Source organism: Microtus oregoni, unplaced genomic scaffold, assembly GCF_018167655.1.
Source record: "Microtus oregoni isolate MIOR12 unplaced genomic scaffold, Mior012 000000F_ref0000247, whole genome shotgun sequence".
Classification (NCBI taxonomy): Eukaryota; Metazoa; Chordata; class Mammalia; order Rodentia; family Cricetidae; genus Microtus; species Microtus oregoni.
Genome location: NW_024543059.1, coordinates 11,707,175 through 11,720,002, shown reverse-complemented (window position 1 = coordinate 11,720,002; position 12,828 = coordinate 11,707,175). Strand labels below are relative to the sequence as shown.

Here is a 12,828-nt window from a genome sequence, read left to right as displayed (position 1 = left end):
TTACCGGGTCCCTGTAGAGGTTAGACTCCCAATTGATAAGAGTTCTGAAAGTGAGGGTTCTCAGTCTTCCTTGGAGATCTGGAAGTTGAGGCCCAGGAAGGGCAACAGACAGGATCAGGGTCAAGGACCCAAGCAAAACCAGCAGCAGGGGAGAGCAAGGCTACTGTGGCAGAACACGGGGCTTCTTTCCCAGCTGCCGTCATCCAGCTCTTCGGGGCTCCGGGAACACTAGCTTTCCCTGCTGCAGCTTCCTCCCTAGGCCAGGGCATAGCCTTGATGTCAGAATCACGTGGTGTTAGCTTACCATGCTGATGCATCAGGTACCATCCGAAGGAAAAATAACTCAGAGTTACTGTGCATAAGTTGCTTAGCACTCTGGCATGGTTTGGATATGAGTGTCCCCAAGGGCCTCATGTGTTTGAATACTTGGTCTCCAGCGAGTGACTCTAGCTTTCTTGGTGTGACCTTTAGAAGGGGGAGATGAACTGGAGGAAGTGGGGTCCTTGGGAGTGGGACTTGAGGATTGTAGCCTGGCTCCACTTCCTGTTTTGTCTTTTTTTCTAAAAATTTTTTTTTAAAGTTTTAATGCTTTATGTACATGCATGTTTTGTTCATAAGTATGTTTGTGTATGCCTGGTGCCCACAGATGTCAGAAGAAGGCATAGGATTCCCCTGAAAGTGGAGTTATGGATGGTTGTGAGCCACCAGATGGGTGCTGAGAATCGAACCAGATTCTCTGCAAAAATAAGTACTCTTAACCACAGGGCCATCTCTCCAGCCCCTCTCTCTGCTTCTCAGTCCACCCAGATGTGAATGAGCTCCCAATGAGGCAGCCCCAAGTAACACCTGCCATCACACCTTCCCCACGGCTATGGACTGTGGGTAGTCTTTTAAGACACAAGCCAAAACAAACTACTCATTAGCTACGGTCACCGGGGTCATGAAGTGATAGGCAGGACTGTCATTTAACACCAAGTCACAAGACTCCCCCTCTCCAAACACATGGAGGCGTGATCTTGGGCTCCGAACACACACATTTGCAGGGCAGCCCCTGCCAGTTCCACCTGGCTTATTTCTGCTTACCTCGGACCCTGCAGCCGCACAGTTAATCAGGTTGTTGTTGGGATTTGCCATCCAGAAGGTGGACACAGCACTGCAGGGAAGGGACAGAGGTTGAACAGGGTCAGATAAGGGGCTACCAGCACCCTTTCTGTTGCATAGTGGGGGGGGGGGGGCATGCGAGACACCAATATTAGTGGAAAAGAGTCTCTTTTCGGAGATTTGGGAAATCGTTGATGTGTCTGTTTGAGGCGTCATTTTCTCACCACAAGGCCGGGCACTTAAGCTGTGCACTGTTAAGGACTGCAAAGGCTAGATGAAGTCTGTGCTTCTACAGAAGCAGGAACGTGGGTCCGAGAAAGCAAGCCTTTCTAAGGAAGGCATCTGTGCAGGAAGCCATGCGGTTCTCTGCATCTGCCTCTCTGTCTGTGTTTCTCCTCTGTGTCTTTGTCTTTCTGTCTCAGTGTCTGTGTGTCTGCCTATGCTTCTTTCTGTCTTAGCATCTCTGTGTCTCTCAGTCTGTTTCTCTGTTTTTTTTCTTCTACATCTGTCTACTATCTCTCTGTGTCTGTTTTCCCGTCTGCCTGCTTCTGTCTGTGTGTCTGTCCGCTTCTGTCTCTTGGACTTTCTGTCTGTATTTTTCTATCTTTGTTTTTCTGTGTGTGTCTCTGTAACACTGTTTGGGTCTCTCTCTGGCTAGAAAGAGATTCTTGTGGTCAGGCTGATGGGTACGTATTGGGAGCTGGTGTGGCAGCTACTTCCTGTCCACCAGGATGCCATGTGGCATTCAACCACAGGTGAGCCAGAGTTCTCCAGACAAAACAGCACTAGTGAGACTCACGAGGGAGGAGGAAGGAGGGAGGAGGGAAGAGGGAGAAGCTACCATGGGGACCTCACTCTGAGAAACAGGCAGAGGTAAACAGGAAGCTTTTAAAGGTCCTTTTAGAGGTCCTGAGGCAGGACGATGGACGTTCATGCTCATCCCTCCCACCCTTCCTTCCCCAGACCCAAGTGTAAGGGGCACACCTTACACTACTATGCACACACTTACTTGCAGTCCTGCCTGGGCTTAGGGATGTACCCTGGGTACGAGTCCTCCGTGATCACTTTGCACATCCTGCTGTCCCGATCTGATGGGAGGAGGGTCCCCGACTTAACAAGGAGGCCGAGGCAGTGGTCAAAAGTGTTGCGTTCCTCTGGCCCATCTTCAGTGAAGAAGCAGTGGCCCAAGGAATTATAGCCCACCACATCCTTGATCTGCAGGGTCAAGACAGGAGTTTCACTCAGCACCCACCTGTGCGTGTGCCCAATACTCATTCACCGAGTGTGAAACAATGCTGAACTACACCAGACCTAAGTAGACTGGGGGTGGGGGGGTGGAGGCAACCTTGACCCCCAGGTAAGGCCTGAGGATGGACAAGGAAGCGAATGGGAACTCTCTGGTGGGATGTGCCGGGGACGAGGCTCCAGGGAATAGGGAAAGGGATGAGAGCTCAGAAGTGTGTAGGTGGTTCCAGGGGGAGACCCAGACGCTCATTCTAGAGACGATTCTGTGGAGCTTGCCAGGACGTCCTGAAGAGGGTCTCCAGGGCCTGAGTGGGGGAGCGGGGCAGCTCCCCCAGGTGGCAGCACCACAGCGAGTCTGAGGGGTGGTTCATCAATGTCTGCACTAACACACTGCTATAATCCCTGGAACCCAAGCCAGTTTGTTGGTTCAGGATGCCTTCACACCCCAGGCTGAAAACCAGAGAGGGCTGGGAGAACCAGCTGCTGGACCACCTTCCCAGAACTACAGAGTGCGCAGAAAATCAGAAAGAGCGTCTTGAAGAGACATGGTGAGAGCAGAGCGTGGTCTCAGAAACAACACCAGGTGGCTCTCACACCAGCCTGCCTACCTTGTCAACCACAAAGCTCTGGACTTGACCTCCATCATCTCCAAGGCCTCAGAATCCTTAGAGAGCCCTATCCCGAGTCCCAGTTCCCTGTTCATGCCAGACTCTGACGACAGTGTCTCTCCCACAAAGACTCCTGCTTTGGCTCGAACGCCCAAGCAGAGATGATCTCAGCTCACGGGGTACAGTGGGTGAGGGTGGGAGCATTCTCGTCTTTACTGTGTTCTTCCAGTCCTGACTGTCCAGTGATTTCACCCAGTGAGATCTCCCCCACTTCCTTGTGACCTCGGATCAACCCACACCTCTTAAGGAGCCACCACTGTGCCAGGAGCTGGAAAATCTGCACACTATCCAAATGCCCTTGGCACTGACTGAAATACCGAGGCCATGCCCTCGGCCCTGATGCCACTACAAGGGACTGTCTTTCTCACTGTAGGGCGCTCAGTAACCTTGGTCTATCCCTGTCAGATGCCAAAAGCAACCCTACTCCACCCCATTCCCCAACCCCATCCGCCCCAAGCTGGTCCCAGACTTTCATTATTCTGTAGTTCACTGAGTAGGAGGGGGTGACGAAACTGTCTCTGATGGAAAAGTATTCGTCCAAGGTGAGCAACCCCAGTGCCTCCAGGCTCTCCCATGGCAGGTGCCTGCTCCCTAACTTCAGGGCAGTCAAAGCTATTAGAATCATCCCCACAGCAAGCCCGTCCACGGCTGAACGCTGGCTGGTCTCTTAGACCTTTTCATCTCGCTGTAGTCTCACACAGCAAATTTCTGTGGGCAAAGCCATGGCAGGGACATGGGTGTTTTCAGGCCTGTGTGTTCACAAGGAAGACCACACTGCCTGCCGACACCAAGCTCTCAGCCTCCTAAGCATGCCTCCTTCCTTTAATCTTTGACAACAGACGAGGGTGTGACCTTGAAGCCCATTCACTCCTTCAATGGGCATTTCAGCCAATGCCAAGGTCATCCAGTGGGATGCGTCCTTCTCTTCTAGTGAGAAATGAAAGCATGTTATAAATAGCCCTGCAAGACAAGCCTGGAGGGGATTCGGCTGCTCTTGCTGGCGGAGACCTCTAAGATCATATTCAGGGCCTGGCTTTGCAGAGGAGGCAACTGTGTCCATGGGAGGGGAGGTGGGTATCTCAGGTATTTGGTACCCTCAGAGTCTCCCGTCTTCTGCTCATAGATCTTTCTATCTTGTCCCGACCCATTTGCCCTGCACTTTAAATCATATGGTCAGGAGCCCGTCTCTGAGAGTGAGTCAACGAGCAGGAACATTTTTCTAGCAAGTACTCAGGGAAGAGCTGGCCTCTAAGGCCTGTGAGAGGCGATCCAAACAGAAAGGGCTTCACCCGAAAACAGCTACTGTTGTCAGATGTCCAGTGTCTTACAGTCTTACACACGTTATCATGTTCCAACCTTAGCTCAATGCATGTCACTTGACTTGGATGCCCCAAGTCCCTCTCTTTGCAAGGACCGAACTCAGACTTGATCTCCATCTTGTTTGAAACAGAGACCAATCCACTGTCTTGAGGGAGCAATGACTCTCGCAGAGCCAGGAGGAAAGGAGGACAAAGGAGAAGGAAGGTCTGGGGCAGGAGAGGAAGAGTAATTCACACCTTTCTTAGCCACAGACTGGTTCTGTAACCAGTATCCCTTGAGTGATAGAGGGATACTAAAAACATGCTCAGAGTGTTTCTCCTCAGAACACTTCATGAAGTTGATTACTAGTTATAATAAATGGATGGATAGATAGATGGGTAGATCGATACATAGATAATGAATAGATGATATATATATATATATAGGTAGATAGATAGATATAAATAGATGACGAATGGATAGATGATCGAGATGATAGATAGATGATAGACGGATAGATGATAGAGATGATAGATAATAGAGAAACAGATACAGGTGCTAGCTAGATATATAGGTAAATAAGAAACAGATGATGGTTGCATGAATAGATGAATGGGGAAATAGAGATAAATGGGCAGCCAGGTAGATGATAGATACATACATACAGACATATCAGCTAAATAAGTATTCTCTTTTTCTCTCTCTGGGGCTGTCCTTCCTTATATGCTGAGCAGAAATAATGTGTAACCCCCTAGCCATTCTCTTTAAGAAAACCAAAACTGTATTTCCCCTTCATTTTTCTGAGCATCTTCTTTTGCCTGCTGAAAGCAGCTCATGATTCCTGGAAGCCGTTTTAGGTCTTCCACTGTGGTTAGTAGGGCCTGAGCAGGAGATTGTAAAGGAGAAAATTCATATGAAAGACCCAGAAACAGCTGTCAAGTATTGTTTCAACTAACGTGACCCTCGATTTAGTTGTCACTGAGTCAGGGCATTTGGGGGGGCGGGGCATGGCTAGTACTAGCGGAGACCAGCAATGGACAGCTCTAGGTACTAAGACTGTTCTGTGTATGTCAAGATATTACACAGTCACCACAGTCTGAATCAGCTTCCGTCAACAACCTGTGTGTTCTACAAAGAACGATGCTTCAATTAAACAGACACAAGCAGAAATCAGTGATCAGGTTGACTCTCTGGATATGCAGGATTCCACTATAGCTTCAATCAAGCTCAGACCAGAAATATTTCGTTAAAAAAATTGCCTGTGAGAAACAGGCACTGACTCTTTCCCCTTGGCTGAGTTCCCCAAGCGATATGGGGTGCCAACTGTTTACTAGGCCTTTGCATGGCAGCATAAGCCACCTATAGGTGACTGACTTAAAGCAGGAGCCTGTGCACAGGTTCTATGCAAATACAAGGCCATTTGATACTGGGACTCGAAATGAGAGATTTTGGCTCCCTCAAGGGACTCCTGGTACCAAAGAGGATGTTACTTACTCCTGAAATCTAGGGTGGGTATGATATTATAAATATGTATCTGTATGTATATATAGATACATATATGTTTATGTATATACACACAGACAAACCAGCGGGAAGCCTCACATGGAATTCAGCCATTTTAAAAAGAAATTTCATTTCCAAGCTTCTGCTGTTATTAAAAAATTTAAAAATAAAATTCCCGAGAAGAAGCTGGCCTTGGAGCGCAGGCAAGGGTCATTTGTTCTGCAGATCTTAATGAGTTTTTGAATATGCAAATAGAAGTTGGGAGAGGAAACAGAAGAAAACACTACCTAAAAAGGGAAGGAATGCGTCCAAGACTGTGCAGGGGAGGTGGGAAGGGGTGAGGGGAGAGGATAAGGGGAGGCAGAGCTCCCTCCTAAGGTCAGGTGCTGCCTGAGGAAAAGCGTGTGACCAGAGGGTGCTGTTCTGGAATACTCTCTACCCTCTTTTTCTGTACCTCAGTCTCCCAGTGAAGTCCTGGACCAAGGTAGCTTTGTGGGAAAGGAAAGATAAAAATCTGGGTCCTACATCTGGGCTCAAGTGGAAAGGAAAAATGAGAGCAGCTATGCAACCTGACAACACCCAGGCGGTGGTGGCGCATGCCTTTAATCCCAGCACTCGGGAGGCAGAGGCAGGTGGATCTCTGTGAGTTCGAGGTCAGCCTGGTCTACAGAGCGAGTTCAGGACAGGCTCCAAAGCTACAGAGAAACTCTGTCTTGAAACCTCGAAACAACAACACCACAACAACAACAAAAAAAAAGAAGAAGAAAAAGGAAAAGAAAGAAAGAAAAAGGAAGGGGTGACACATTCAAAGACATCAGAAAAGGGGTGAGTCAGGGAAAATGGAAGCCTCTCCCATAATTCCCAGGGCTGTGCAGCTGGCAGAGAAGATGCTGGGTTTCCCATCCTGGGCCCCAGATATCTTTAGTAGAATGCCAAGAGAAGGGTGTGGCCCCAAAGATGGAGAGCGTAGGGTCTGCCTGGACCTGTTAGCCCACAGAGCCGTGCGTGGCCCAGCCTGCATGGAGGCAGTGGCAACCTGCTGTTGGTTTCATCCCCCTGTCACTTATAGTAAAGATAAACTGTGAGCCAGTGCCCAGGTAGAGAAGGGTGTGCTTCCTTCTGCTCTTAAAGGAAGGAAGTAGAAGAGAATAGATCTCACACTGGAGTCTGGTACTTCTGCTACAGGCCAGGAATATACTGATTGCCTTCCAGTAACAGGAAGGCAATGTTCAAGGTCCTGCCTTAGAGCTTCACATATACATGAAGCTCACACGGAAATAAACTGAGCCCATTTCCCTGTGGCCCCTGCAGAGAATGTATGTAAAGCCTCTCAGTGGGAAAATTCTTCCTTCCACCCTACACCTGTTAACATCCTGGGGACAGCGTGTGTGGAGCCTCCCTCTGAAGGCAGGCTTCTTCCCTGCACCCACCAGCACCGTGGTGGGCTACACTACATTGCCAGAAGGACGCCCTCAACCTAAGAGAGCAATCAGTTTGGTGAGTTTTTCCTGGAGACCCTTCGTATGTGAACATGCACTGGGATTTTTCAAAGTGGCAGAGAGGGAGCACATTCATGCAGTTTTTGCCAAGAGCATCTAACTACACAGGCCCTACTTTTTGGTGCAGGCATATGCTGGCTGCTATCTCCCGGAAGCAGGGATGTTTTCACAGAGCACATAGAAATGCGGAGGCACATGGTGCTACCACCATTTCGTGTCCCCCTCGAAGTACGTCACTTGTTTTATCTGGTTCCGTCCTCACAACAGCCCTTTGAAGCTGACTCTATCAGCATTTTCACTATGCACTGGAGGAAACTGAGGCCCAGGGAGTTTCCATCGCTTCCTGCGACTCTACGTTTGTGAGTTTTGATCAGAGCGAAGAGATGCACAGGATGAGAGAAGAACATTTTAGAGCCACACTGCTAAAAGCTGTCTCCAAAACGCAGGAAAGCAGAAGCCGAAGGGCTTGTGTCAGAAGAGGGAACTGGTTTAGATGTTGAACTGGAAGGGGCTGGAAGAGGTGGCTCAGTGGTTAAGAGCACTTGTTGGTCTTGCAGAGGACTCGGGTTCATTTGCTAGTACCAGGTTCCAGGGATCTCAATGCCTTCATCAGACGTTTGTGGGTACCAGGCAAGCACATGGTATACATACATATATACATACATACATATGCCTTCATTTCATATAAAGATTGATACACATAAAATAAAGCAATCTTTTCTTTTTATAAAAAAAGATAAAAGAATAAATGAAAGGAAGGGGGGCTGCCTGAAGCAGGCTGAGGATGAAGGAAGCTGGCCCCAAGGATGGGGGTACACAGACAGAGAATGGGGAAGAACTATGAGCTAGCTGGCCTCCTGGGACACTGCAGGACCTGCTGGAGTGGGGTAAGTTGCCGAGACACCTCTTGGCTCCATACAGCTCAGCTCCACACAGCTTGGGGTGCTCCACACAGCTGGGATCCACCCACATCTGCAGGGATGTTGCTAGAGAAACCATCCTCTGCCCCCCAGCCTGGGGCCCCTGCAGTCTAAACCACAACAGCATCTTTGTCTCTATATGGCCTCTTCTGGCTTTGTCAACTGAACCCTCACCCTGAAACGTAGTCACCCCCTGGTAAACCCTGCAACCCAGTCAGCCAAGAAACACACGCCAGCGTGAAAGGCCAGCTCCCAGAGCAGCTGCATTCAGGACGGCGTACAAATGCACATTCCAAGAGCATGCAAAGCCAATCTGCAAAACTTCAGGTCTGCCTGGGATAAGGCCCTGCTGCTGTCTGCTTGGCTCAGAGAACCAGAGACCTGGACGCTGTCTAGATGGCAAACAGTGCAATTTGGTTCCGCCTTGGAAAGGCTGCAGTGAGTCTGTGCCTCCAGATCTGGCAAGCACAGCTCAGCTCGGAACTGCGTGGTGGGAGATCCCTGAATGGTCAACTAGATATTTGTAGCTGGCACCCTAGCCATGTGGTAGCTGGATAACAAGGCAGCCAAGAGATGCTCCTTTCTAATTTGGCAGCTGACATTCCTGGGAACTGGGCAGGAGGAAGTCTTAGCTTACAGTGTTGCATGGATCTGCTGGTTGGGCAAAGCTGTCCAGGGCTCTGCTCTGCGGCTCTGACTCTACTGTGGGTACCATTGACTCATTGTCCCAGGCTAGATCTGGGGAATTGGGGGTGCCCCAACTCACTGTCTTCCTTTTCCTACCATAAGTCTCTTGATTTCCCCACCTAAATTAACACAGACTCTTGGGGATGGCCCCCTGCCAGCTCTCGACGCCTGTAACTCACAGAGGGGCTGGCTCCCCATGCTGTCCTGGCTAGTGTCCCTCATGCCTGCTCAGTTCCCCAAAGCCAGCCTGTTCTTTGGCAATACCTGGACTCCCTGCTCTGCAGATGGGTTGCTAGGATAACACAGCCAGGAATGTTTCACACTCATCCTCTACCCAAGCAAACTGAAAGGTAACCCTGTTCTGCAGGGCTCCCAGGAGGAAACCGGAGACCTGGCTGACTCCGTAGTCTGTCCAAGTTCACACCAGAAGCAGGTGAGAGAAGGCACAGCCCAAGATCTCCCTTCCCTGTATGGCCTAAGTCCCTAGATAGGCTGCCCTTCCAGCAGGTACTTACCAAAAGGCCATTGGAGCCGTGAACAGTGACGCAGCGGGAGAAGGTGTGGTGGATGGAGAGGTCCCTGATGTACGTAGGTGGGTCATAGCCTCCCCGCTCATCCAGGTCGCCAGCCAGGTGGAAGTGAATTGGGTACTGGCCCACCAGCTGCTGCCCCATGTACTTTAGCTCCACGCCCTCCAAGTGGGTGGCTTTAAACCCCAGGGCAAACTGCAACAGGAGAGTGAAAGTTAAAAGAGCCCCGAGGCCGCCCCTGATCCCTGCCACCCATCTGATACTTGCATCCCCATCGGAAAGAGGTATCACCTTTCCAGTCCTTTGTGCCGGAGTACCTCCTGGGTACTCAACAAATCAACGAGGCTCTGTGCACATGGATGACGATGCCTGGCCCTCTTTCACTAAGGAAGTGCAGCAAGGTTTTACAAGATGCTGCAGAATAATGAACTCTGGATTGGAAGCGCCCAGGACAATAGCTAGACTTGCTTCAATCTTCCTCTGCCATCTCCATAGCCACCAATGAAGAAGGGATAATCCTAAAATGCTTGGGGGGTGGGGGTGACAGAAAACCTGCCACAGGAGTGCTGGGGACTGGAAGACTTCAGGGTACCATTGCTTACTGTATGAAGCCTTCTCCCGGGAAGGAAGGGGGTGCTGACTCTCTGGAGATACCCTGAGTCTCTGCTCTGGAGGCGGGCCTATGAGTGGAGGGTGGTCATAGCACAGGGAAACTGCTTGGCCAGGCAATGTGTGCCTTCCAGGAGCTCCGCAGAAAGCACGGTCTGGAATGACGTGAGCCAGAAGCAGGCTCGGCCAACTTCTACCAGAGGAGCTGGAGTTTGATATGCAGATCATTTCCCTAGATTCGGGTACCAACTGGAACACTAGTCCAGCAGCCAATGCCCAGAGAGCTGTGTTGAGAATGAGTCTGAGCAGAGTTTGGGCTTCATGGGCGACAGAGTCGTGGGGACTTAAGACCCTTCTCATGAGTGGGAGGCACGGCAGTAGATTGTGTGATGGAGAACTACTGTCTCCGCTAGGTCTCACTGTGGTCTTGGGTACGTGGTGACAATAGCCAGAAAGTACCCACGGACTAGGGACTGGAGACTCTAAAATCCCTAAAAACAAAGGTCTGAACCACAAGACTCTCCCCACTTCAAAGGCCAGCAGAGCTCTCTCTGTGACCTCTCAGTTTCCTTTGGTCAACCTCTTTGTTGACATTATTAAAAAGAATGACCCGCCAGGCGGTGGTGGCGCACACCTTTAATCCCTCCTGGAGGGCTCAGAGCCTCAGCCAGGCAGATTCCTACCTTGATGTGACCCCCGAAGGTATCGAAGTCAAAGAAGTCACAGATGTGGCTGCTGTAGGGGTAGCATTGGTCCTCCATCTCTCCCATCACCACAATGTTCCGAGTCAGGAGCCCGACCTCAGCCCGCATGTCCACACCGTCAATCTCCTCCCCAATGTGTAGGTACTGTGGCTTCCCTAGGGCAAAGAGGGTGAGGGAGCAGATTGGCAGGTGTAGCGTGCCCACTGTCTTCCTATCCTGTACTCACACAGTTGTAACTCGCTCTTCACCAGGCCCTCACTCAGGCTGGGCCCCATGGTCCTTGTTCCCACAACACAGAACAATGCTCACGTTCATATGGTCACAAGCCTAGGAGCGGAGCTGTCGTTCGTAGCTACCCACGCTTAGGTCTTAAGACCATCACAGATTTGGTTGTTTGTCCAGTAATATTTATTCTTCTGACTTTCAGAGCTAGACTCTCCCGTGATCCATCTGACCCAGAGCTTCCCAGGGGTGCTGGGCTTCCCCCCCCCACCTCCCTTCATCTAGGTAGAAGTGTCAGGGATAGCCTTGAGTAGCCTCTCGTGCTTTCTAGCCTGGTGGACTAGCCTCACCCCTCAACCAGAGGAAAGCCACGGCCTAGAGATGGCAGGATGGCAGAGGAGAGAGAGAGAGAGCGCGAGAGTCTAGTCTCCCCAGAGCTTCCACTGTAGCTGCCTTCCAGCTACAATTCTTCGGACGAAACAAACCCTCTCCCTTGCAGACCCCCCACTTCAGAGCAGGGCAAACAAACCCGTGTGCTACTCTCAGCAGCCTTGTGGAAAATACATTCACAGCCTGGTACTTAAGGAAGAGCAGGCTGGTGTTCCTGCGCCCAGAGCCACGGGCTTGTATACAGGTCCCTGTGGCACCACAGGGAGCAGTAGGGAGGAACTTGCATCCCGCTCTGTGCTGACTTCATCCCACAGAGGAGGCACTCTCCCGGTCCTGTGGCACATTCAGAAGGCATTGCCTCCAGCTGACAGTCCTTTCCAGGCCAGCCACCTCATCCCTCATCTGTGTTGCGAATGCTTCAACCCTCAAGCTTTCCCAGACCCTGCTATCCTTGAGAAAAAAAATCTAACAAACCAAACACCCCCCCCCCCCCCGCCCAACGTACTCCCTCCAGAACCCTGTCCTGTGTGGTCTGAATCGTTGACCCCGTGTTCTGTCTATTCTCTCCCTCCCACTACCTCACCCCCTTTCCAGCCAAATTCCCTTAGTCTCACCCCTCCCATCTTCTCTTCCTCCATCTGTGCAGAAAACACGGCTTAAGACAGGCTCATTACTAAGATGGCTGACAGGACTTGTGGCTATTTCTGTTTCCCTTGAGGATGCAATTACAAAGCACATGCCTCTCCTGTGTGGACTTCCAGCCCAAACCACACCACCTATGCTACTCAGTTCTCACTCTGACCTTGACTTGATTGAGGAGGCCCTTGCCATGGCCTTGAGATACCACGAGTGCCCGCGTGTGAAGGCCATGGTTAAAATTAGTGATACCCACCACAGTGGCCTTCCTCTGCTTTCTCACCCACAGGAAGAGCTGACCCCTGCCCTCCCCCCTTCACTGGCACACATCCTGGGAGCTGGCAGAATTGTTAAGGAAGCAATGCAAAATGGTTTTAGAATTCTGCAGACTCAGTGAGACAGTGGTTTCTTTGAAGCAAGATGACATTGCTCCACGCTGAAGCTGAGAAAACAACTCCGGGCAAGAGAACGGCGCGTGTTTTCTGTCGCATCTGTGACAAATTACCACAGCTTTATTTTTCATGGTCCTGGAGGTTAGATGTCCGAAGTTAATTTCCTGGGGCAAGTCAAGGTGTTGGCAGGGCTGCTTGCTTGAGAAGGTGCCGTTTTGAAACTGTTCCTGGGCGTTTTCAGATTCCAGCGGCCACCTGTACTCCTGGGTTTGTGACCCGGTCTCCCACCTTCCATGGCTCCGTCTGCTTGGTCTCCCACCTTCCATGGCTCCGTCTGCTTGGTCTCCCATCTTCCATGGCTCCGTCTGCTTGGTCTCCCATCTTCCATGGCTCCGTCTGCTTGGTCTCCCACCTTCCATGGCT

At 50.8% G+C, this 12,828-nt stretch overlaps 1 protein-coding gene across 1 annotated transcript in view; it reads right to left on the bottom strand.

Moving 5' to 3' along the window:
* LOC121452242 (cell migration inducing hyaluronidase 1) overlaps nucleotides 1-12,828 on the bottom strand; it is a 142,343-nt gene that overhangs the window by 28,109 nt on the left and 101,406 nt on the right. The window contains exons 12-15 of the mRNA XM_041658199.1: nucleotides 10,745-10,920; nucleotides 9,438-9,647; nucleotides 2,111-2,316; nucleotides 1,084-1,153 (exon numbers count right to left, since the gene is read on the bottom strand). Coding sequence (XP_041514133.1) covers nucleotides 1,084-1,153; nucleotides 2,111-2,316; nucleotides 9,438-9,647; nucleotides 10,745-10,920 — 662 coding nt within the window. The remainder of the gene's footprint in view (nucleotides 1-1,083; nucleotides 1,154-2,110; nucleotides 2,317-9,437; nucleotides 9,648-10,744; nucleotides 10,921-12,828) is intronic.